We start from the raw sequence: 25,300 nt of genomic DNA, 5'->3' as shown, positions 1-25,300 counted from the left end.
CTCTCACTGAGAGGTTGACATGACTACTTAAAACTCCAGTCCTTTCTTTGAAGGGAACATACCCATTACAGGACTATCCAAATCTTCTGACACTTCTCTGCCACCTCCTATAGTGACGAAAGGCAAAGAACGACTGGGGGATAGAGGAAGTGGGAGGGATATTTAAGCCTTTGGCTGGGGTGTCTTTGCCTCCTACTGGTGGACAGGTGTTGTATTTCCCAACAGTAAGGAATGAAGTCATGGACTCCCCGGCCTTATGGAAGGAAAAGCTATACACACTAATGACAATGGATTAAATGCTACAGAACAGTCCTCCATATTAGTATCTGCTTTTTACCAATTGCCAAATAGGAGAGAAAATAATAGATGAACTTATTGACCTACAAAAGCTCAGCTAAAGTTGTCATAAGAATATGTCTAAAACAATAAAAGAACAACTTGCCAAACCACCACTTACAATTCAATGGTCACCATAAATCTTTTAAAAAGTGTAAAGTTGTTTGGTTTGCTTAAATGGATTTTTAAACTCCATAAATAGACAAGTGATTGAGATCTAACATCTAACACTGCAAATCACAAAATAAAATAGAACATTTAATACAAAAATCCAAAAGTGTAATATCCTATATAATAAAAGGCCAAGTGTGTTTGCCTGAAGCTGTCATGCGCAGTAGACACTGCGCACGAGGACAAACACACCTGGCCTTCAACACTGCAGAGTGAGAGTAACGGGCCAGCCGGACATGGGCGTGGCCGGGTGGGGCGTGGGCAAGCGTGACGTGGGCGGCCTTGACATGGGCGGGGCCAGACAGGACATGCCGAGAGCTCAAAAGAGCTCCAAAGAGGGGGGATAGAGAGAGCGCAAAAGAGACTTAGAGAGACAGGGGGAGAGAGAGATCAAAAGAGATGAGATAGAGCAAAAGAGAGGGAGAGAGACAGCAAAAGAAAGGGGGAGGGAGAGCTCAAAAGAGGGGAGATAGAGAGAGAGGAAGAGAGACAGCAAAAGAGAGGGGGAGGGAGAGCAAAAGAAAGGGGAGGAAGAGAGAGATCAAAAGAGGAGAGATAGAGAGAGCAAAAGAGAGGGAGAGAGACAGCAAAAGAGAGGGGGGAGAAAGTGGAGAGAGACAGCAAAAGAGAGGGGAGAGAGAGCAAAAGAGAGGAGGAGAGCGCATAAGAGGGCAGAGAGCACAAAAGAGGGCAGAGTGAGAGAGCATAAGAGAGGGGGGAGAGAGACAGCAAAAGATAGGGGGGAAAGAGAGGAAAAGAAAGGAGAGAGAGAGACCGCAAAAGAGGAGGGAAAGAGAGCAAAAGAAAGGGGAGAGAGAGCAAAAGAGGGGGGATAGAGAGAGCAAAAGAGGGGGGAGAGAGAGCAAAAGAGGGGGGAGAGAGAGAGCAAGAGAGAGGGGGAGAGAAAGAGAGAGCAAAAAAGAGGGGGGGGGAGAGGAGAGCAAAAAAGAGGGGGGAGAGAGAGAGAGAGAGCAAAAAAGAGGGGGGAGAGAGAGAGCAAAAAAGAGGGGAAAGAGAGCAAAAAAGAGAGGGGAGAGAGAGCAAGAAAGAGGGGAGAGAGAGCGCAAAAGAGGGGGATAGAGAAAGCAAAAGAGGGGGATAGAGAGAGCAAAAGAGGGAGAGAGACAGCAAAAGAGAGAGGAGAGAGAGCAAAAGAGATGTGGGAGAGAGCAAAAGAGAGGGGGTGAAAGAGAGGGGAGAGAAAGAGGGGAGAGAAAGAGAGAGAGCAAAAGAGAGGGGAGAGAGAGATAGCAAAAGAGAGGGGGAGAGGGCAAAGAGAGGGGGAGAGAGAGCGCAAAAGAGAGGGAGGAAAAGAGAGGGGGAGAGAGAGAACAAAAGAGAGGGGGGAGAGAGAGCAGAAAAGAGGGGGGAGAGAGAGAGCAGAAAAGAGGGGGGGATAGAGAGAGAGCAGAAAAGAGGGGGGGATAGAGAGAGAGCAAGGGGTGGAACCACTGTACTGCAAAAATTGGCCCGTGTACACAGGCTTTAGGACTAGTAGATTTATATTACAGCAGGATGCTTGGTTCTATATAAAAATGCATTACCATCATAAGTTAATTAGTATACTTATAACACTCTAAAGATAACTAGTCAGATCTTAAACTCTGTACACAATTCTGTAGACAAGCTAGAAGCTGTTCAGTAGAGGCTACTGGTACAATGGTCGGTAAGAACTACATGAACATTGATCTAATGCAAAATGTAATTTGATTTGGGCTGAGAATCAAGGTGTATGAGAATCTTGCTTTAGATTATTTTTCTACAGCCCTGACTGATATCACATGCAATATAAAGACAACACAAAACACATTTTTCTTCATTTGAAATAAGATAATTTATGCTTATCTGATAAATTAATTTATTTTATGGTGGTGAGAGTCCACAATCCATTACTCATAGGAATTACTCTTCCCTGCCACTAGGAGGAGGCAAAGATTCCCAAACCCCAAGAGCTCTATAAAATCCCTCCCACCTCACTGGCACCTCAGTGTAATGTAATGCAAAAAATAGGAGCAGGGAAAAAGGATGTGTGCAAGAAACAAAACAACACCAGAAAAAAAACAAAGGGTGGGGTTTTGTGAAATTAACTTATAAACTAAGCTTAAATTATGTTTTCTTTCATACAAGTGGTGAGAGTCCACATTCCATTACTCCTGGGAACTAATACCCAAGCTGTGAAGCATAAAGAGTGGGATTTAAGAAACATTTTTTTTCACTGAAAAACTAAATCCACAACCTCAAAAGACCCCAAAAAGGGCAAAACAATGCAATTAAAAATAACCAAAAGGCAAAAAAATCAATCATCCTGTGACAATTGCCTGAAGGACTTTCCTACCAAAGGCCACCACAGAAGAAGCAAAAACATCAAAATGGGAGAAATTTGAAAATTTATTCAAAGACCAAATTTAGTCAACTGAAGCCTCATTCTTAAAAGCCCAATAAATGGCAACTGATCTTGTAGAATGAGTAGTAATCCATTAAGGTGGACGCTGACCTGTCTCCAAGACAACAAAGAAGTCAAAGATATAGCAGAAGCTTTTGTCCCTTTCCATCAACCAGAAAAGTGAACAAAGTAGAAGTTTTTCTGAAAAATATGGTAGCGTCAACATAGTACTTCAATGCTCTAACAACGTCCAAATTATGCAAAAAAACTCTCTGAAGAATTTTAGAGATAAGGACTAAAAGAAGGGACAACAATTTCCCGACTGATATTGTCTGAAGATCCAACCCTAGGTAACAAAACTAATTTATCCCTATCCGAAAAAAAATGGGATTAGTAGGATCACATAAAAGAGCAGATAACTCAAACTCTTCTAGCAGAAGAAATAAACAAAACCTTATGCATAAGCTCAAAATGAGAAGCCTGCAAAACCTTCAAAACCAAGATAAGACTCCAAGGAGGAGAAATTGGTTTAACAACAGTCTTAATTCTAGCCAAAGCCTGTACAAAACTGTGTGAAGACACTTAATTCTACAAAGTAGCTAATCTTGGAAGAGGTGAAAATAGATATAAAATCCTCGCAAAGTGTGAACTATGGAATGGGACATTCCAGGATATCAACTTGGAATGGAACATTAGCTACTTTGTAGAATAAAGCGTCCTCATTACTTGTTTAAAAGTTTTTTTTTCATCATGTCTTTTTGCTGTACACTGGGATATTTATTTAACATTCATGTATTTGCGATTTGCATTTCTCAATTCTGCTTGTATGATTAAGAATTGAACTTTTAATTTCAGTATTTTTCTGAATTTGTATTTATTCTCTTTGATATTATTGTTTTTAGACATTTAGCTTTTGAACATTCATAGCAATTTTACTATGTAGTATACATTTTTTAGGTGAGAAGTTATGTCTTATCTGATTGGCTGTGATATGTTTAAAATCTGTGTCTTTGTTAATGACATCAGCTATGATGTTTCTTACATTTCTCCTACCGTGTCCGCTTATAAATATGTTGCAATAAAGCATTATTTTTTATGGAGCTTTTGGAGTGCGTCTTCAACTTTAGGCTTTCATAATAAAATCCAAACCAGAACCAAAAGTAAATGTATGCTTACCTGATAAATTAATTTCTTCTATGATACGAGTCCACGGATTCATCCTTTACTTGTGGGATATTATCCTCCTGCTAACAGGAAGTGGCAAAGGGCACCACAGCAGAGCTGTCTATATAGCTCCTCCCTTAGCTCCACCCCCCAGTCATTTGACCGAAGGTACAGGAAGAAAAAGGAGAAACTAAAAGGTGCAGAGGTGACTGAAGTTTTGAATCAAAAAAATATAATCTGTCTAAAAGAAATTAATTTATCAGGTAAGCATAAATTTACTTTTCTTCTATAAGATACGACGAGTCCACGGATTCATCCTTTACTTGTGGGATACAATACCAAAGCTACAGGACACGGATGAACGGGAGGGACAAAACAGATGGCTAAACAGAAGGCACCACTGCTTGAAGAACTTTTCTCCCAAAAATAGCCTTCGAAGAAGCAAAAGTATCAAATTTGGAAAATTTGGAAAAGGTATGAAGCGAAGACCAAGTCGCAGCCTTACAAATCTGTTCAACAGAAGCATAGTTTTTAAAAGCCCATGTGGAAGCCACCGCTCTAGTAGAGTGAGCTGTAATTCTTTCAGGAGGCTGCAGTCCAGCAGTCTCATATGCCAAACGGATGATGCTTTTCAACCAAAAAGAAAGAGGTAGCCGTAGCTTTTTGACCTCTACGTTTTCCAGAATAGACAACAAACAGAGAAGATGTTTGACGGAAATCTTTGGTTGCTTGCAAAAAAAACTTCAAGGCACAAACCACATCCAAGTTGTGCAAAAGACGCTCCTTCTTAGAGGAAGGATTAGGACACAGGGAAGGAACAACAATTTCCTGATTAATATTCTTATTAGTAACAACCTTAGGAAGAAATCCAGGTTTGGTACGCAAAACCACCTTATCAGCATGAAAAACAAGATAAGGCGAGTCGCATTGCAATGCAGATAGCTCAGAAACTCTTCAAGCCGAAGAGATAGCAACTAAAAACAGAACTTTCCAAGATAAAAGCTTAATATCTATGGAATGCATAGGTTCAAACGGAACCCCTTACAGAACTTTAAGAACTAAATTCAAACTCCATGGCGGAGCAACAGGTTTAAACACAGGCTTGATTCTAACTAAAGCCTAACAGAATGACTGAACGTCTGGAACATCTGCCAGACGCTTGTGCAGTAAAATTGACAAAGCAGATATCTGTCCCTCTAGGGAACTAGCTGATAACCCCTTCTCCAATCCTTCTTGGAGAAAGGACAAGGAAAAAATCCTAGGAATCCTGATCTTACTCCATGAGTAGCCTTTGGATTCGCACCAATAAAGATATGTACGCCATATCTTATGATAAATTTTCCTAGTGACAGGCTTTCGAGCCTGAATCAAGGTATCTATGACCGACTCAGAGAATCCCCGCTTGGATAAAATCCAGCGTTCAATCTCCAGGCAGTCAGCCGCAGAGAAACTAGATTTGGATGCTGGAACGGACCTTGAATGAGAAGGTCCTGTCTCAGTGGCAGAGTCCACGGTAGTAGAGATGACATGTCCACCAGATCTACATACCAAGTCCTGCGTGGCCCCGCAGGTGCTATCAAAATCACTGAAGCTCTCTCCTGTTTGATTCTGGCATCAGACAAGGAAGGAGAGGAAATGGTGGAAACGCATAAGCCAGGTTGAATGACCAGGGTACTGCTAGAGCATCTATCAGTACTGCTTGAGGATCCCTTGATCTGGACCCGTAACAAGGAAGTTTGGCATTCTGACAAGAAGCCATCAGATCCAATTCTGGTGTGCCCCAATCAATTGTGCAAACACCTCCGGACGGGGTTCCCACTCATCCGGATGAAAAGTCTGACGACTTAGAAAATCCGCTTCACAGTTCTCCACCCCTGGGATATAGATTGCTGATAGATGGCAAGAGTGAGCCTCTGCCCATCGAATTATTTTGGAAACCTCTATCATCGCTAGAGAACTCTTTGTCCCCCCCTGATGATTGATATATGCTACAGTCGTGATATTGTCCGATTGGAATTTTATGAATCTGGCCAAAGCCAGCTGAGTCCACGCCTGATGCGCATTGAATATCGCTCTCAGTTCTAGAATATTTATCGGGAGGAGAGCCTCCTCCTGAGTCCACATACCCTGTGCTTTCAGGGAATTCCAGACTGCACCCCAGCCCAATAGGCTGGCGTCCGTCGTCACTATGACCCATGCTGGCCTGCGGAAACACATTCCCTGGGACAGATGATCCTGTGACAACCACCAAAGAAGAGAGTCTCTGGTCTCTTGATCCAGATTTATCCGAGGAGATAAATTTGCATAATCCCCATTCCACTGATTGAGCATGCATAGTTGCAGTGGTCTGAGATGCAAGCGAGCAAACGAAACTATGTCCATTGCCGCTACCATTAGTCCGATTACCTCCATACATTGAGCCATGGACGGCTGAGGAATGGAATGAAGAGCTCGGCAGGTGGTTAAAATCTTTGATTTCCTGACCACCGTCAGAAACATTTTCATGTCTACCGAATCTATCAGAGTTCCCAGGAATGGAACTCTTGTGAGGGGATAAGTGAACTCTTTTTTACGTTCACCTTCCATCCGTGAGATCTTAGAAAAGCCAACACGATGTCCGTGTGAGATTTGGCTAGTTGGTAAGTTGACGCCTGAATTAAGATATCGTCTAGATAAGGCGCCACTGCTATGGCCCGCGGCCTTAGGACCGCCAGAAGGGACCCTAGCACCTTTGTGAAAATTCTGGGAGCTGTGGCCAACCCGAAGGGGAGAGCCACAAACTGGTAATGCTTGTCCAGAAAGGCGAACATGAGGAACTGGTGATGATCTTTGTGGATAGGGATGTGCAGATACGCATCCTTTAAATCCACGGTGGTCATATATTGACCCTCCTGGATCATTGGTAAAATAGTCCGAATGGTCTCCATCTTGAAGGATGGGACTCTGAGGAATTTGTTTAGGATCTTGAGATCTAAAATTGGTCTGAAGGTTCCCTCTTTTTTAGGAACCACAAACAGATTGGATTGAAACCCCTGCCCCTGTTCTGTTTTTGGAACTGGGCAGATTACTCTCATGGTATATAGGTCCTCTACACATCGTAAGAACGCCTCTCTTTTTGTCTGGTTTACAGACAATCGAGAAAGATGGAATCTCCCCCTTGGAGGAGAATCCTTGAAGTCTAGGAGATACCCCTGGGTCACGATTTCTGAAGCCCAGGAGTCTTGAACGTCTCATGTCCAAGCCTGAGCAAAGAGAGAAAGTCTGCCCCCTACTAGATCCTGTCCCGGATCAGGGGCTGCCCCTTCATGCTGTCTTGGTGGCAGCAGCGGGCTTCTTGGCCTGTTTACCTTTGTTCCAAGTTTGGTTAGGTCTCCAGATTAACTTGGATTAAGCAAAATTCCCCTCCTGCTTTGCAGCAGGGGAGGAGGTAGAGGGACCACCTTTGAAGTTTCGAAAGGAACGAAAATTATTTTGTTTGGTCCTCATCTTATTTGTCTTATCCTGAGGAAGGGCATGGCCTTTTCTTCCAGCGATGTCTGAAATGATCTCCTTCAGTTCAGGCCCGAATAGGGTCTTACCCTTGAAAGGGACGGCTAAAAGCTTAGATTTTGATGATACATCAGCAGACCAGGACTTAAGCCATAACGCTCTACCCGCTAAAATGGCAAAACCTGAATTCTTTGCAGCTAATTTAGACAGTTGAAAAGCGGCATCTGTAATGAAAGAATTAGCTAGCTTAAGGGCGCTAATTCTATCCATAATATCATCTAATGGGGTCTCAACCTGAAGAGCCTCGAACCAAAACACAGCTGCAGTAGTTACAGGAACAATGCACGCTATAGGTTGCAGAAGAAAAGCCTGATGAATAAATATTTTCTTTAGAAGACCCTCTAATTTTTTATCCATAGGATCTTTGAAAGCACAACTGTCCTTGATAGGTATAGTTGTACGCTTAGCCAGGGTAGAAATAACTCCCTCAACCTTAGGGACCGTCTGCCACGAATCCCGAATGGTGTCTGATATGGGAAACATTCTCTTAAAAGTAGGAGGGGGAGAAAAGGGAATACCTGGTCTATCCCACTCCTTTGTAACAATGTCCAAAATCCTCTTAGGGACCGGAAAAACATTATTGTAAGTAGGAACCTCTAGATATCTATCCATTTTACACAATTTCTCTGGCGGAATTACAATAGGGTCACAATCATCCAGAGTCGCTAAAACCTCCCTGAGCAACAAGCGGAGGTGCTTTAGCTTAAATTTAAAAGCCGTCATATCTGAGTCTGTCTGAGGGAACATCTTTCCTGAATCAGAAATCTCTCCCTCAGACAGCAAGTCCTTCACCCACAACTCAGAACATTGTGAAGGTACATCGGAGATGGCTAATAAAGCATCAGAGGGCTCAGCATTTACTCTCACACCGGACCTACTGCACTTCCCCTGCAACCCAGGCAGCTTAGATAATACCTCTGTGAGGGTAGTATTCATAACTGTGGCCATATCTTGCAGGGTGAAAGAATTAGACGCACTAGAAGTACTTGGCGTCGCTTGTGCGGGCGTTAATGGTTGTGACACTTGGGGAGAATTAGATGGCATAACCTGATTCCCTTCTGACTGAGAATCATCCTGCGACATACTTTTATCAGCTAAAATATGTTCTTTGCAATTAATTGCCCTTTCAGTGCATGAGGGACACATTTTAAGTGGGGGTTCCCCAATGGCTTCCAAACACATTGAACATTGGCTTTCCTCAATGTCAGACATGTTAATCAGCTTGAAAACACTTTATTTAGTGAAAAAATAACAATCTTAAAAAACGGTACTGCGCCTTTAAGAGAAAAAAAGCATACACGTTCTGCAAAACTGCTTTAAAATAATCAAATCATTTCAATATTTTGTATAAATGTTTAAATTATGCAGCTAAGTTTGCCCCACAAGGAAAAGGAACACTTAACCCTTTACAGTAAAAACCGGATGATTAATAAGATTTAATCCGGAAAAAACACCCCCTGCACCTCGCCACAGCCCTGCTGTGGCGCCTACCTGCCTCAGGGAACTGGAAAAACAGAGTTAAAGCTTCGATTTGGCCCAATACTTCCACAAGGGCCCACCGGAGTTGTAGCTTGCTGCTTGCCTTGCAAATACAACTGCACAACTGAGGCGCGAAAATAGGATCCGCCCATCTCACTCGATGTCTCTCAGCCCAAATGAACCACATCAGAGCGGTCAAACTAGCCATGTGGGTTCTTAAAGCCAAAAGTAAGCCACGTGTACCCTCTCTGCTGCTTACCCTTACTCTCATGGGGATACTGTCAGCCAATTCTGAAATACCACAGTCTCTCCAGAAAAAAAATGACTGAACATACCTCACTGCTATATAGCATGAAAACGTTCCTCACACTGAAGTTTCTAAAGTACTCCTCAGCCATTCTGTGGGAACTGCTCTGGATCTTAGTGACAAATGCTAAGATCATCAGCCTCCAGGCAGAAGTCTTCATCCATCTGCAGCCTGAGAGTAAATAGTACCATTTAAAATAAAAAACTCTTGCTTGAAGAAAATAAAAGCTAAGATTTTATCACCTCTTTCACTTTACCCTTCCTAGTACTTAGAGTAGGCAAAGAGAATGACTGGGGGTGGAGCTAAGGGAGGAGCTATATAGACAGCTCTGCTGTGGTGCTCTTTGCCACTTCCTGTTAGCAGAGGATAATATCCCACAAGTAAAGGATGAATCCGTGGACTCGTCGTATCTTATAGAAAAAATAACATTTTCCTGTAAAGAAAAAGATAAAAGCCTGGATTTGCATACCATATCAGCAGACCAAGACTTAACAATAAAGCCCTTCTAGAAAGTACTGCCAAAGACATACTTTAAGCATTAATCTTAAAGTGAATGTAAATTTTGATGCTAAAGTGCCTGTTTTTTAAAAATTCAATTAAAAACAGGGGCACTTTATTTCATAAAAATTTACATTTCACTTGTGTTGTGAAAAAATACTTACCTTTTAATCTTGATAGCCGCTCCAGCTTCCTCCGCCCGTCGCAAAGCCTCTTCCTGGGTCTAAAATGAGGAATCCGGCTTCCTCTAATCACGGCGTTGAATCAGACAATGATTGCCCTGGGGGGAAGCCGTGATTGGAGGATGATCAATCCATCATTTCTGACGTCAGAAATGGCTTGCGACGACCAGGGGAAGCTGGAGCGGCTGTCAAGTTTAAAAGGTAAGTATTTTTTCACAAATGACCAGAAATATTATTCCACCAAAAGGAAGAAAAAGCACACAGTAATATAAACTGCTGGTCCAAAAAGATAAACTTACTTAAAAATCTTCCAATCCAATGGAAGGATTCTAACTTCAATTTTAAAGGAAGAACTATATTCCAAAGGAATAGTAGTATGTTCAGCCAGAGTAGAAATAGCCCCATCCACTTTGGGAATAGTTTCCTAAAATTCAACATTGGAGGCTGGAAAATTGTAAATTTCCTTAAAAATTGCAGGACTAAAATGAATACCTGGCTTAGCCTAATCTCTGGAAAGAGACCGTATCAGGGATAAGAAATAAATCTGGGTATTTAACCATAGGTATAAAAACAGAATTTAACAGGCTTGTGCCCATCTACTTTAGGACCTTAACCTCTAAAGTAAACAGAATTTATTTTAAAATTTAGCTTTATGATCAGAGGTAGACGACTCATCAACAAACCAAAACCTCTCCCTCTGAGGACATAGCAGCTTCATGAATAGAAACATTAACCTCAGCAGTCTTAGAGCTAGTAGAAGGTAAATTATTACCTGACCTTTTACGCTTACTTGAAGGAGGCATGGCCACAAACATTTTAGACACAATAGATTGTATAAAATCCTTGACTACAGGAATCAGTAGGTTTCTCCTGTAAGAAACAAACAGAAGGAGCAGTAACACCTTTAGAAGCAAGAGCAGCATGAGATTGATCACAATGCATTAATATATAAATACAGTATATTTATTGCAAAAAGTTAGCCAGAGATAACAGCTCAGCTTGTATATAATACAAACATTTAACTCTAGTAGGAAAGTGTTCAGATGACACAGCTTCAAAGGCAGATTTAGGGACAAAGTCAGAAGGATCCGTAACTGAAGGGAGCCTATACAGAAGGGCAGGGGAAAAAAACAAGCAAATAGCTAGACGGTAATATACCCACTAAATAAGCTTTGAAAAAAGGGAAATATTTAAAAACATACAAATTCAAAAATCATTAAAGCAGAGATGAGGTAGCACACAGGACAACTGGTATCTAAATAGCCTACTTATGAGAGGAAGGCGTATCAATCTTGTGTCATATAACGAAAAAAGCATAACAAAACATACACCATCACGCAAAAAAACAGATGTGTCAAGATGCATGTATCAAAAAATGTAAGCGCGTGAAAAAAAATGTGGCGTGCATTTAAAATTATACGAGCGAAAAGCTGTTAAGCGTTAAAAATGTACGTGGGCAAAGGAGGTCTTGATTTTAGTAGAAAACACATAGGTTATGAGTGAGGATGGTTCCCCTCTTTATGGTACTATCTAGCTTTTATTACTATTTAAACACTAACATTTATATTATAACACCAACTTGTAGGAACCTAGTTATATACTACTAACGGTCTATGATTGAAGCACTATTAATCTTCAATGGGTATATTGGAGTGTGCTGTGCCGTCTTGACTAGTGCTCATAAATAAGTATGATTCACTGGAATACACTTGAACGTATATTGTATACCTTACTATGCTGTGTATCTGGTAATGATTTTTGACCTTATCTCATATATCTGAAAGTTTATTATATTACATTGTATTTCCTAGATATACCTAAATACTAGCTGCTCCTTGTATTTCCATCATGATTGTTTTGATCCATCTCTGTAACCATAATCACTCTTACATTTGGGAACTATTTGGCCTTTCTCCTGTATAACCAGATGCATAGGTCCCCGTTGAGTAAACTACACTATCGTCATAGCTTTACAAATGTCCTGTAGGTTACAATATATGTCCCTGTATTTTACTTTACAATTGATAAATCTCAGTTGCTGGGACTTATTTATTAACTCAAACCCATTATGTTTTAAGCAAATATAACAAGTCATTATTATATGTCCTGTCCCTTTTAGTACCCCTTTCTATTATTTATAATAGAAACGATCTGCTCCTTTTGTTAAGCCCCTCTCCTCCCTTTCCCACCGGCCCTCATTGCCTGCGGGTCTTACTCCTACTCCCTTTACCCACATCGCCCATAAGTGGCAACTCCCCAGGAGAGGGGCACATACAGAAGCACTCTATTCTTAACCAACTGCGGACACAATAGAGGCCAGATTAGACTATACTTTATATTAGCCAGATTTAGTGGGTCTAGATAAGAGACATATACCATTAACTTTGAAACACTTATTTCCCAGCAGCCCAAACATGGTCTATATATATATAATAGTTGCCCAACATGATCTTATCCTAACCTATTAAATAGGGCCCGTGCTCTATGGCAGGGGTATCCTACACCTCACTGATATGTTTATCTATAATAATGCCTCCCATAAGTCATATAGCCTGTATCATACATTTATAGTACCTTAAACTAGAACGGCCGAGTTCTTCAGCAAATACGACCCACATATCTCATTATGGAAAACAGAATTTATGTTTACCTGATAAATTACTTTCTCCAACGGTGTGTCCGGTCCACGGCGTCATCCTTACTTGTGGGATATTCTCTTCCCCAACAGGAAATGGCAAAGAGCCCAGCAAAGCTGGTCACATGATCCCTCCCAGGCTCCGCCTACCCCAGTCATTCGACCGACGTTAAGGAGGAATATTTGCATAGGAGAAACCATATGGTACCGTGGTGACTGTAGTTAAAGAAAATAAATTATCAGACCTGATTAAAAAAACCAGGGCGGGCCGTGGACCGGACACACCGTTGGAGAAAGTAATTTATCAGGTAAACATAAATTCTGTTTTCTCCAACATAGGTGTGTCCGGTTACTTGTGGGAACCAATACCAAAGCTTTAGGACACGGATGAAGGGAGGGAGCAAATCAGGTCACCTAAATGGAAGGCACCACGGTTTGCAAAACCTTTCTCCCAAAAATAGCCTCAGAAGAAGCAAAAGTATCAAACTTGTAAAATTTGGTAAAAGTGTGCAGTGAAGACCAAGTCGCTGCCCTACATATCTGATCAACAGAAGCCTCGTTCTTGAAGGCCCATGTGGAAGCCACAGCCCTAGTGGAATGAGCTGTGATTCTTTCGGGAGGCTGCCGTCCGGCAGTCTCGTAAGCCAATCTGATGATGCTTTTAATCCAAAAAGAGAGAGAGGTAGAAGTTGCTTTTTGACCTCTCCTTTTACCGGAATAAACAACAAACAAGGAAGATGTTTGTCTAAAATCCTTTGTAGCATCTAAATAGAATTTTAGAGCGCGAACAACATCCAAATTGTGCAACAAACGTTCCTTCTTTGAAACTGGTTTCGGACACAGAGAAGGTACGATAATCTCCTGGTTAATGTTTTTGTTAGAAACAACTTTTGGAAGAAACCCAGGTTTAGTACGTAAAACCACCTTATCTGCATGGAACACCAGATAAGGAGGAGAACACTGCAGAGCAGATAATTCTGAAACTCTTCTAGCAGAAGAAATTGCAACTAAAAACAAAACTTTCCAAGATAATAACTTAATATCAACGGAATGTAAGGGTTCAAACGGAACCCCCTGAAGAACTGAAAGAACTAAATTGAGACTCCAAGGAGGAGTCAAAGGTTTGTAAACAGGCTTAATTCTAACCAGAGCCTGAACAAGGCTTGAACATCTGGCACAGCTGCCAGCTTTTTGTGAAGTAACACAGACAAGGCAGAAATCTGTCCCTTCAGGGAACTTGCAGATAATCCTTTTTCCAATCCTTCTTGAAGGAAGGATAGAATCTTAGGAATCTTAACCTTGTCCCAAGGGAATCCTTTAGATTCACACCAACAGATATATTTTTTCCAAATTTTGTGGTAAATCTTTCTAGTTACAGGCTTTCTGGCCTGAACAAGAGTATCGATAACAGAATCTGAGAACCCTCGCTTCGATAAGATCAAGCGTTCAATCTCCAAGCAGTCAGCTGGAGTGAAACCAGGTTCGGATGTTCGAACGGACCCTGAACAAGAAGGTCTCGTCTCAAAGGTAGCTTCCAAGGTGGAGCCGATGACATATTCACCAGATCTGCATACCAAGTCCTGCGTGGCCACGCAGGAGCTATCAAGATCACCGACGCCCTCTCCTGATTGATCCTGGCTACCAGCCTGGGGATGAGAGGAAACGGCGGGAACACATAAGCTAGTTTGAAGGTCCAAGGTGCTACTAGTGCATCCACTAGAGCCGCCTTGGGATCCCTGGATCTAGACCCGTAGCAAGGAACTTTGAAGTTCTGACGAGAGGCCATCAGATCCATGTCTGGAATGCCCCACAGCTGAGTGACTTGGGCAAAGATTTCCGGATGGAGTTCCCACTCCCCCGGATGCAATGTCTGACGACTCAGAAAATCCGCTTCCCAATTTTCCACTCCTGGGATGTGGATAGCGGACAGGTGGCAGGAGTGAGACTCCGCCCATAGAATGATTTTGGTCACTTCTTCCATCGCTAGGGAACTCCTTGTTCCCCCCTGATGGTTGATGTACGCAACAGTTGTCATGTTGTCTGATTGAAACCGTATGAACTTGGCCCTCGCTAGCTGAGGCCAAGCCTTGAGAGCATTGAATATCGCTCTCAGTTCCAGAATATTTATCGGTAGAAGAGATTCTTCCCGAGACCAAAGACCCTGAGCTTTCAGGGATCTCCAGACCGCGCCCCAGCCCATCAGACTGGCGTCGGTCGTGACAATGACCCACTCTGGTCTGCGGAATGTCATCCCTTGTGACAGGTTGTCCAGGGACAGCCACCAACGGAGTGAGTCTCTGGTCCTCTGATTTACTTGTATCTTCGGAGACAAGTCTGTATAATCCCCATTCCACTGACTGAGCATGCACAGTTGTAATGGTCTTAGATGAATGCGCGCAAAAGGAACTATGTCCATTGCCGCTACCATCAACCCGATCACTTCCATGCACTGAGCTATGGAAGGAAGAGGAACGGAATGAAGTATCCGACAAGAGTCTAGAAGCTTTGTTTTTCTGGCCTCTGTCAGAAATATCCTCATTTCTAAGGAGTCTATTATTGTTCCCAAGAAGGGAACCCTTGTTGACGGAGATAGAGAACTCTTTTCCACGTTCACTTTCCATCCGTGAGATCTGAGAAAGGCCAGGACTATGTCCGTGAGAGCCTTTGCTTGAGGAAGGGACGACGCTTGAATCAGAATGTCGTCCAAGTAAGGTACTACAGCAATGCCCCTTGGTCTTAGCACAGCTAGAAGGGACCCTAGTACCTTTGTGAAAATCCTTGGAGCAGTGGCTAATCCGAAAGGAAGCGCCACAAACTGGTAATGCTTGTCCAGGAATGCGAACCTTAGGAACCGATGATGTTCCTTGTGGATAGGAATATGTAGATACGCATCCTTTAAATCCACCGTGGTCATGAATTGACCTTCCTGGATGGAAGGAAGAATAGTTCGAATGGTTTCCATCTTGAACGATGGAACCTTGAGAAACTTGTTTAAGATCTTGAGATCTAAGATTGGTCTGAACGTTCCCTCTTTTTTGGGAACTATGAACAGATTGGAGTAGAACCCCATCCCTTGTTCTCTTAATGGAACAGGACGAATCACTCCCATTTTTAACAGGTCTTCTACACAATGTAAGAATGCCTGTCTTTTTATGTGGTCTGAAGACAACTGAGACCTGTGGAACCTCCCCCTTGGGGGAAGCCCCTTGAATTCCAGAAGATAACCTTGGGAGACTATTTCTAGCGCCCAAGGATCCAGAACATCTCTTGCCCAAGCCTGAGCGAAGAGAGAGAGTCTGCCCCCCACCAGATCCGGTCCCGGATCGGGGGCCAACATTTCATGCTGTCTTGGTAGCAGTGGCAGGTTTCTTGGCATGCTTTCCCTTGTTCCAGCCTTGCATTGGTCTCCAAGCTGGCTTGGCTTGAGAAGTATTACCCTCTTGCTTAGAGGACGTAGCACTTTGGGCTGGTCCGTTTCTACGAAAGGGACGAAAATTAGGTTTATTTTTTGCCTTGAAAGGCCGATCCTGAGGAAGGGCGTGGCCCTTACCCCCAGTGATATCAGAGATAATCTCTTTCAAGTCAGGGCCAAACAGCATTTTCCCCTTGAAAGGAATGTTAAGTAGCTTGTTCTTGGAAGACGCATCAGCCGACCAAGATTTCAACCAAAGCGCTCTGCGCGCCACAATAGCAAACCCAGAATTCTTAGCCGCTAACCTAGCCAATTGCAAAGTGGCGTCTAGGGTAAAAGAATTAGCCAATTTGAGAGCATTGATTCTGTCCATAATCTCCTCATAAGGAGGAGAATCACTATCGACCGCCTTTATCAGCTCATCGAACCAGAAACATGCGGCTGTAGCGACAGGGACAATGCATGAAATTGGTTGTAGAAGGTAACCCTGCTGAACAAACATCTTTTTAAGCAAACCTTCTAATTTTTTATCCATAGGATCTTTGAAAGCACAACTATCCTCTATGGGTATAGTGGTGCGTTTGTTTAAAGTGGAAACCGCTCCCTCGACCTTGGGGACTGTCTGCCATAAGTCCTTTCTGGGGTCGACCATAGGAAACAATTTTTTAAATATGGGGGGAGGGACGAAAGGAATACCGGGCCTTTCCCATTCTTTATTAACAATGTCCGCCACCCGCTTGGGTATAGGAAAAGTTTCTGGGAGCCCCGGCACCTCTAGGAACTTGTCCATTTTACATAGTTTCTCTGGGATGACCAACTTGTCACAATCATCCAGAGTGGATAATACCTCCTTAAGCAGAATGCGGAGATGTTCCAACTTAAATTTAAATGTAATCACATCAGGTTCAGCTTGTTGAGAAATGTTCCCTGAATCAGTAATTTCTCCCTCAGACAAAACCTCCCTGGCCCCATCAGACTGGGTTAGGGGCCCTTCAGAAACATTATTATCATCGTCTTGCTCTTCAGTATCTAAAACAGAGCAGTCGCGCTTACGCTGATAAGTGTTCATTTTGGCTAAAATGTTTTTGACAGAATTATCCATTACAGCCGTTAATTGTTGCATAGTAAGGAGTATTGGCGCGCTAGATGTACTAGGGGCCTCCTGAGTGGGCAAGACTCGTGTAGACGAAGGAGGGAATGATGCAGTACCATGCTTACTCCCCTCACTTGAGGAATCATCTTGGGCATCATTGTCATTGTCACATAAATCACATTTATTTAAATGAATAGGAATTCTGGCTTCCCCACATTCAGAACACAGTCTATCTGGTAGTTCAGACATGTTAAACAGGCATAAACTTGATAACAAAGTACAAAAAACGTTTTAAAATAAAACCGTTACTGTCACTTTAAATTTTAAACTGAACACACTTTATTACTGCAATTGCGAAAAAACATGAAGGAATTGTTCAAAATTCACCAAATTTTCACTACAGTGTCTTAAAGCCTTCAAAGTATTGCACACCAAATTTGGAAGCTTTAACCCTTAAAATAACGGAACCGGAGCCGTTTTTAACTTTAACCCCTTTACAGTCCCTGGTATCTGCTTTGCTGAGACCCAACCAAGCCCAAAGGGGAATACGATACCAAGTGACGCCTTCAGAAAGTCTTTTCTAAGTATCAGAGCTCCTCTCACATGCGACTGCATGTCATGCCTCTCAAAAACAAGTGCGCAACACCGGCGCGAAAATGAGGCTCTGCCTATGCTTTGGGAAAGCCCCTAAAGAATAAGGTGTCTAAAACAGTGCCTGCCGATATTATTATATCAAAATACCCAAATAAAATGATTCCTCAAGGCTAAATATGTGTTAATAATGAATCGATTTAGCCCAGAAAAAGTCTACAGTCTTAATAAGCCCTTGTGAAGCCCTTATTTACGATCGTAATAAACATGGCTTACCGGATCCCATAGGGAAAATGACAGCTTCCAGCATTACATCGTCTTGTTAGAATGTGTCATACCTCAAGCAGCAAGAGACTGCTCACTGTTCCCCCAACTGAAGTTAATTGCTCTCAACAGTCCTGTGTGGAACAGCCATGGATTTTAGTGACGGTTGCTAAAATCATTTTCCTCATACAAACAGAAATCTTCATCTCTTTTCTGTTTCTGAGTAAATAGTACATACCAGCACTATTTCAAAATAACAAACTCTTGATTGAATAATAAAAACTACAGTTAAACACTAAAAAACTCTAAGCCATCTCCGTGGAGATGTTGCCTGTACAACGGCAAAGAGAATGACTGGGGTAGGCGGAGCCTGGGAGGGATCATGTGACCAGCTTTGCTGGGCTCTTTGCCATTTCCTGTTGGGGAAGAGAATATCCCACAAGTAAGGATGACGCCGTGGACCGGACACACCTATGTTGGAGAAAATACATTCCTTTAAGCCTTTATACCTATATGTTATTACACCTCTCTCCATCTTAACACATACTACAGGTAATAATGTAGAGCACTCCACATAGTAGACACATATCCAACACCTTCATTTGTCAGCCATCCTCTTCTCCATTCTATTTAGTTTATAATGAGCCCAAGAAAGATTTTACTAAGCCATATAATAATGACACTGTCGTATTTCTCATATACCTGGACACGCCCCCTCTTCCCCCACCCTAACTTTAAAGCAGCTTCAGACTGCTGATTTACCCCATTTCTTACTACTTGGCCCGAAAGTGGCCTCTCTACAACTACCATGTACCATCCATTTATCGCTTCATCTGACCCTTTAGAGGTCAGCAATGTAGTTGCCTCAATTCTATCACTTTAAAGGAAAAAAAGAGGTTCCATTTATGTGTACTTTATTTTATTATTGACGTTTGTTTGTATGCTATCACCCAATTCATCTCAATAAGTATGTTCGACTTACAAGTTATTTTTGACACATAGTAATGTCTTGGCCTGATAATATCCTGTATTCTTATCTCTTTTGTTTTATTGGCATTGTACTACAACCTCAATAAAAAATGTTATTTAAAACAAAATAATAATAATGTATGTGGGCAAATACATGACGAATATTTATAACTACTTAATAATTTAAAAATAGGGGAATTACCTAAAAAATATATAACTGTCCCAAGGCCATATATATGTATAATAAATATATATATATATATATATATATATATACACATACACACATGCGCACCTAACTACTTGAGGAAACCATTAGGAAGCCAAAATCAGTGCTGAAACATAAAAGCAGAGGATCTGGAATAGGAGTATATTGACAAACCAACAGGAGGAGGCAAAGGACAAGTCCCTGTGACATCTGTGGAAAGGCTTGTGACTAAATCCCAATAGGTGAAAAACATGCCACTACCTATATTCCAAATACATCCCTCAACAATCACTGTACTCTTAGGGGAAATTGGCCTAAACTCGGTCTGAGAACCCCTCTCACTGAAGATTCAAATTAACATCTTCATTTTTCAACCTCCTCCAGCAGAGGCAAAGACAAGACTGAGGTCCCAGTAAGGTGGAAGGGGTTTTATAGAGCTCTTTGGGTTTGGGACTCTTTGCCTCCTCCTAGTGGCAGGGAAGAGTAATTTCCAGAAGTAATTGATCGTGGACTTTCACCACCTGTATGAAAGAAATATTGGACTCACTGACTAGCATTTATTAACCATTTTTAACAGTCAGTACATTTATAGTAAATGAACATTTTAACAACGTTTAACTTTTTTTTCTTGGCACTCAAGTAGCAATTGTATAAGAGAAGTTAATTCTGTGTGCTTTCTTACTTTCCCAAATACATCATTTTCATGCCAGATTCTAGAGATACAACAGCTCTAAAGCACAGCACTTTCTTTGAAATTCTGAGGCAAAATGACATGCTCTAATTAAGCTTCAACAAGTAATTCTGCATCACCTTAGCTTAATAAGTATTTAACTTTACAAAATGGTTAAAGGGACACTGAACCCAATTTTTTTTTTTCGTTATTCAGATAGAGCATGACATTTTCTTATGTACTTCTATTATCAAATTTTCTTCATTCTCTTGGTCTCTTTATTTGAAATGCAAGAATGTACGTTTAGATGCCGGCCCATTTTTGGTGAACAACCTCGGTTGTTCTTGCTGATTGGTGAATAAATTAATTCACCAATAAAAAAAAGTGCTGTCCAGAGGTCTGAACCAAAAACCCCCGCTTAGATGCCTTCTTTTTCACATAAAGATAGCAAGAGAACAAAGAAAAATTGATAATAGGAGTAAATTAGAAAGTTGCTTAAAATTGCATGCTCTATCTGAATCACGAAAGAAAAATGTTTGGGTTCAGTCTCCCTTTATACACATAGGTAAAGTTCAACATAGCAGCAGCAAACATTATAGCTCCAAAGCAGAACACCATTGATAAGCCAATCAGGAGCAGCCGTTGCAAGCAGCCACAATCACAGTCTGTTTCTTGCTTGGAAACTGCAAAGGTCAAAACCATTTTTAAGCTAGAATAAGTAATGCAAAAAAATGTCATGCTAAGTTAGAGTGCCCTTTAAGGATTGCTCCTTTTCATTTACCTTCATTCCCCAGTTTCAGCTTTTCTACAAACTTCTCATCCAGACCTAGTTTGGAAAAACGCCTCACTTGCTCTTTTATGTTTCCAGCATCTTTCCGTTTCTTCTCCTCCTCTAGAGCTTTGTTTTTTTCTTCTGCTTCTTTTAGCTGCCTCAATCTCTCCTCTTCTTGCTTCCTACTCTGTTCTGCTTCCCTTTGTATTTCCGCCTGCTTCCTTTTCTCCTCCTCCTCTCGCTGCCTTTCCTCTGCTAGCTTCTGCTGCTGGACCTGCCGTTCCTTCAGCCTGGTGGCTTCTTCTTCGGCCCTCGTCTTTACCAGAAGTAATTGTTCTTGCCTTCGCTCTTCTTCCAGGCGCTTTTGCTTCTCTTCCTCTTCTTTCTTGACTTTTTCTTTCCAAAAGTTTTCTCTCTCTTCTTTGGCTTTCCTATTGACAACAAATCAAGTCATTATTCCTTGAGATTAAGTAAATAATCACATAATTATGGTCTAGAAAGCTTTAAAATACAAGGTTGCAGTAGTAACAGTGGTCAGCACCTCTTTATAAGCAACAGTATCATGTGAATGAATCACCCTTGAGACATACAAATTATTAAGGATTAATAAAAAAAAACACAACTTAGGGACACATTTAGTGTATCAGTAAAATCTTTATTCCTCATCTATCTAATGGGGCATTTCATCGCACAAATAAAATATTCTGATTTGTTACAAAGCATTTTATTCTAACACTAGTGTCTCTGGCAAACTGTTTTTAACTCCACACAAAGACCCCACTCATAAGCACACACTGAAAATTACACACTATTAAAGGGACAGTCTAGTCAAAATTAAATGTCCTATCTGAATCATGAAAGTTTAAACAACTTTCCATTTCCCTTTTATTATCAAATGCTTTGTTCTCTTGGTATTCTTTGTTGAAAGCTAAACATAGGTAGGCTCATATGCTAATTTTTAAGCCCTTGAAGGCCACCTCTTATCTCAGCACATTTTGACAGGTTTTTAAAGCTAGAGGGCGCTAGTTCATGTGTACCATACAGATAGAAATTGTGCTCACGCCTGTGGCGTTACCTAGGAGTCAGCACTGATCAGTTAAACTGCAAGTCTGCCAAAGGAACTGAAATAAGGGGGCCGTTTGCAGAGGCTTAGATACAAGGTAATCACAGAGGTAAAAAGTATATTAATATAACTGCTGGTTGTGCATAACTGGGGAATGGGTAATAAAGGGATTATCTATCTTTTCAAACAATAACAATTATGGAGTAGACCATACCTTTAACTTAATTCGCCCCACTTTAAAAGATACAAGTATTAAAGGGATAGAAATGTCAAAATTGAGAAATATACATGGATGGGAATACAATAGAAGCTCATATATAGACATTTTACCGTATTGCCTCCTCCTCTGCTTTCTTTTTCAGCGCTAACTCTGCTTGTTTTTTCTCAACTTCTCTCAGTTTGTCCTGCTTGATTTTTTGTAGCTGATGAAGCGCTGCCTGCTGCTTGTTGTAACTTTCTCTCATTTCCTAATTATATGGAAGTCATCAAATAAAGGATAAGGAGAACAAGTTAGAAAACACAGCTGGTATTTTACAACAGCAATATAATATGGTTTCAGTGTATGAATGAACATACGAAGATTGGGAAACAAAACATATGAAGCTTTGCAGAAATACATGAGAGAATTATGATCTAACCATACCTTTTGCACACATGGCTATTACAAGTATACAAAAAAACCACAACAAAACAAAAACAGAAAGAGTCATCTAAATCAAATGTGCCATTTCATTTCTATTCAACTCCAAAGTCATCACAACATTTTAGGGATGTTAGATCACATCTTAACGTGATCGGATATTTAATTACATTCTAGGGTGCATGGGACAAAAAATCATGGCTATAAACTGACTTTGTGACAAGAAAAACTCTACCAAATAGATCTACCTTGCCAAATTTCAGAAAGGGTGCAGTAGTTTAGGTTTTTCACTTCTGAATAACTCGACTAGCAAAACATATTGACATCAAACTTTCACAGGGTTTGTACTTAGAGTCGGAGGTAAACTATTACAATTTAAACCAAATGTGTTGAGTCATTCAAAGTGTTATAAGCATATGAAAAATATGTCTGCTGAAACCTAAATTGTGACTGATATTTTGATGTAGCCATAGCAGTACTGTGTACTTTAATCTTTTCTCCAAATATATATTTTATATAAATAAAGATAATGGCCCTCTATAGAAATAAAGTACTCAATAATAAAAGTCCAGTGCATTATCTTCCATTAAAAGAATAGTCTAGTCAAAATGAAACATTCATGATTGAAATAGACCAAGCAATTTTAAAGGGACACTGAACCCAATTTTTTTCTTTCGTGATCCAGATAGAGCATGCAATTTTAAGCAACTTTCCAATTTACTCCTGTTATCAAATTTTCTTCATTCTCTTGGTATCTTTATTTGAAAAGCAAGAATGTAAGTTTAGATGCCGACCCATTTTTGGTGAACAACCTGGGTTGTTCTTGCTGATTGGTGGATAAATTCAACAACCAATAAACAAGTGCCGTCCAGGGTCTGAGCCAAAAAATTTCTTAGATGCCTTTTTCATATAAAGATAGCAAGAGAACAAAGAAAAAATGATAATAGGAGTAAATTCGAAAGTTGCTTAAAATTGTTGCTCTATCTGAATCATGAAAAAAAAAATTGGGTTCAGTGTCCCTTTAAGCAACTTTCTAATTTACTCCTTTTATCAATGTTTCTTTGTTCTCTCTGTATCTTTATTTGAATGTAAACTTAGGATCCGGCCCATTTTTTGGTTCAGCACCTGGATAGCGCTTGATGATTGGTGGCTACATTTAGACACCAATAAGAAAGCACTACCCAGGTACTGAACCAAAAATGGGCCTAAGTATATATGAAAAACAAAGAGAAACTGAGGAGCACCGCAACAAGCTCAGCGCTGCGGAATCTGTTGGCGCTCTACAAATACCTGATAATAATAATAATAATAAAAATAATAATGGGTTAAAACTAAATAATTTTTTTGGCAATACGGTCCACAGACTATCTTCTTCCAGAGCTTAGGGTGAGCTGCACTGTTTTATTTGCGGGAAGGATAAGAGGCTTTTCACTACTACAACAAAGAAAGTGGATTACAACAAGCCCAGCTGAAATCCTTTGACAAACCCACTATCATTTAATTACCAGCAACCCGGTTAGAGGACTTGTGAGTAATTTACAATAAGCGATCGCTCACACTATATTGTTATATGCTACGTTATACACAGCTACCAACATAAGCAACAGTACATAACACGTGGGAAGGTGTTATAGATACAATGGATCTAGTGGACTGTTAACTGGGACACAATACAGTACTACGGTAGTAGATTTGAGCACATGTTCTGAATTGCCATTTTCAAGGGACATTTACACAATAACCAGCATGAATTGCACTGCTGTGTACTGATATATTTGGATAAGCTTGTACGGTAGTGACTGTCGGTTTACCCTGAATCCACTGGAGTTATAGTATATTTAAGTATGCAAATCTGACCGTGATATTTGTGAGATTTAATTCCCAACCTTTTTTACGCTTTCAAAAATGGGCCTGCTCCTATGCTCACATTCCTGCTTTTTAAAATAAAGATACCAAGAGAACGAAGAAAAATTTATAATAAGAGTAAATCAGAAAGTTGCTAAAAATTGCCTGCTCTTTAATTTTGACTAGATTATTCCCTTAATTGCACTCAAATTACAAATTGTTGGCTAAGTTTTGTGCTTAAACCCACTACTAAATATCAATGTCTGATTAAATGCTTTTGAAAACCATGATTAACGCTCATCATTTGCTATTGTTTTTATGAATTAAAGGTTAAGAAATGTAAAAAAAAAAAGGCTAATAAGAAAAACAAAACAAAAAGAGATATGAGGTGTCAAGAAAGGGGTACATGTATAAAGAATATGGCAAAGGTGAAAGGGCAACGAAGAATGTGTGTATGTGTGAGGTCCTATATGTACAGTTTACATGGGCAGTGTATAGCAAAGAAATAAAGAAAATATTCTACTAACTGAGAGGACGTTTTGCACTAGAGTGATTCTTGTGCATTCTCGTTATCGAACATGAATAATTGTGGACCCTATTAGATATCGATTACCTGAGAAAAATCAGCATGCTAAAATGGCTTTAGTCTTCCACAATATCTGATGTAATTATTGTAGATTGCACTATATAATCACTTGCAATACAAGTGTAAAACTGCAAGCAGTGTGGGTTGCGCACAAGCTCCATAACACTTGCATTTTGTAGCTCAACTTGCAATATGGCCCTTCTAACTTAGCAAACAAGAGTTGCCCAGAAGTACAACATTTGCACATTGGATCTAAACTTGTTAAAATGTATGTTAAAAAAAACAGAGATTTAAGAAAGTAGTATCTAAAAATGAGTTCTTTAGAAATACTGCAGCAAGGCTAGAAGACAAAAGCGGAATATATCGTATTAGCTTCAAGGTACAAGCTATACACACATAATGTGCTCACAAATTCATGGACATTAATAAATAGTGAATAGTGAAAAATGTAAAAAATATCAAAAGAAATAAGAGAATTTTTTT

At 40.6% G+C, this 25,300-nt stretch overlaps 1 protein-coding gene across 1 annotated transcript in view; it reads right to left on the bottom strand.

Annotated features, from left to right (window-relative positions):
- Positions 1-25,300, bottom strand: part of ITSN2 (intersectin 2) — a 337,021-nt gene that overhangs the window by 238,293 nt on the left and 73,428 nt on the right. The window contains exons 8-9 of the mRNA XM_053709622.1: positions 22,077-22,213; positions 20,693-21,114 (exon numbers count right to left, since the gene is read on the bottom strand). Of these exons, the coding sequence (XP_053565597.1) occupies positions 20,693-21,114; positions 22,077-22,213 (559 nt within the window). The remainder of the gene's footprint in view (positions 1-20,692; positions 21,115-22,076; positions 22,214-25,300) is intronic.

The sequence above is a fragment of the Bombina bombina genome, chromosome 4, assembly GCF_027579735.1.
Source record: "Bombina bombina isolate aBomBom1 chromosome 4, aBomBom1.pri, whole genome shotgun sequence".
Taxonomy (NCBI): Eukaryota; Metazoa; Chordata; class Amphibia; order Anura; family Bombinatoridae; genus Bombina; species Bombina bombina.
This window is presented reverse-complemented; position numbering and strand designations above follow the sequence as displayed.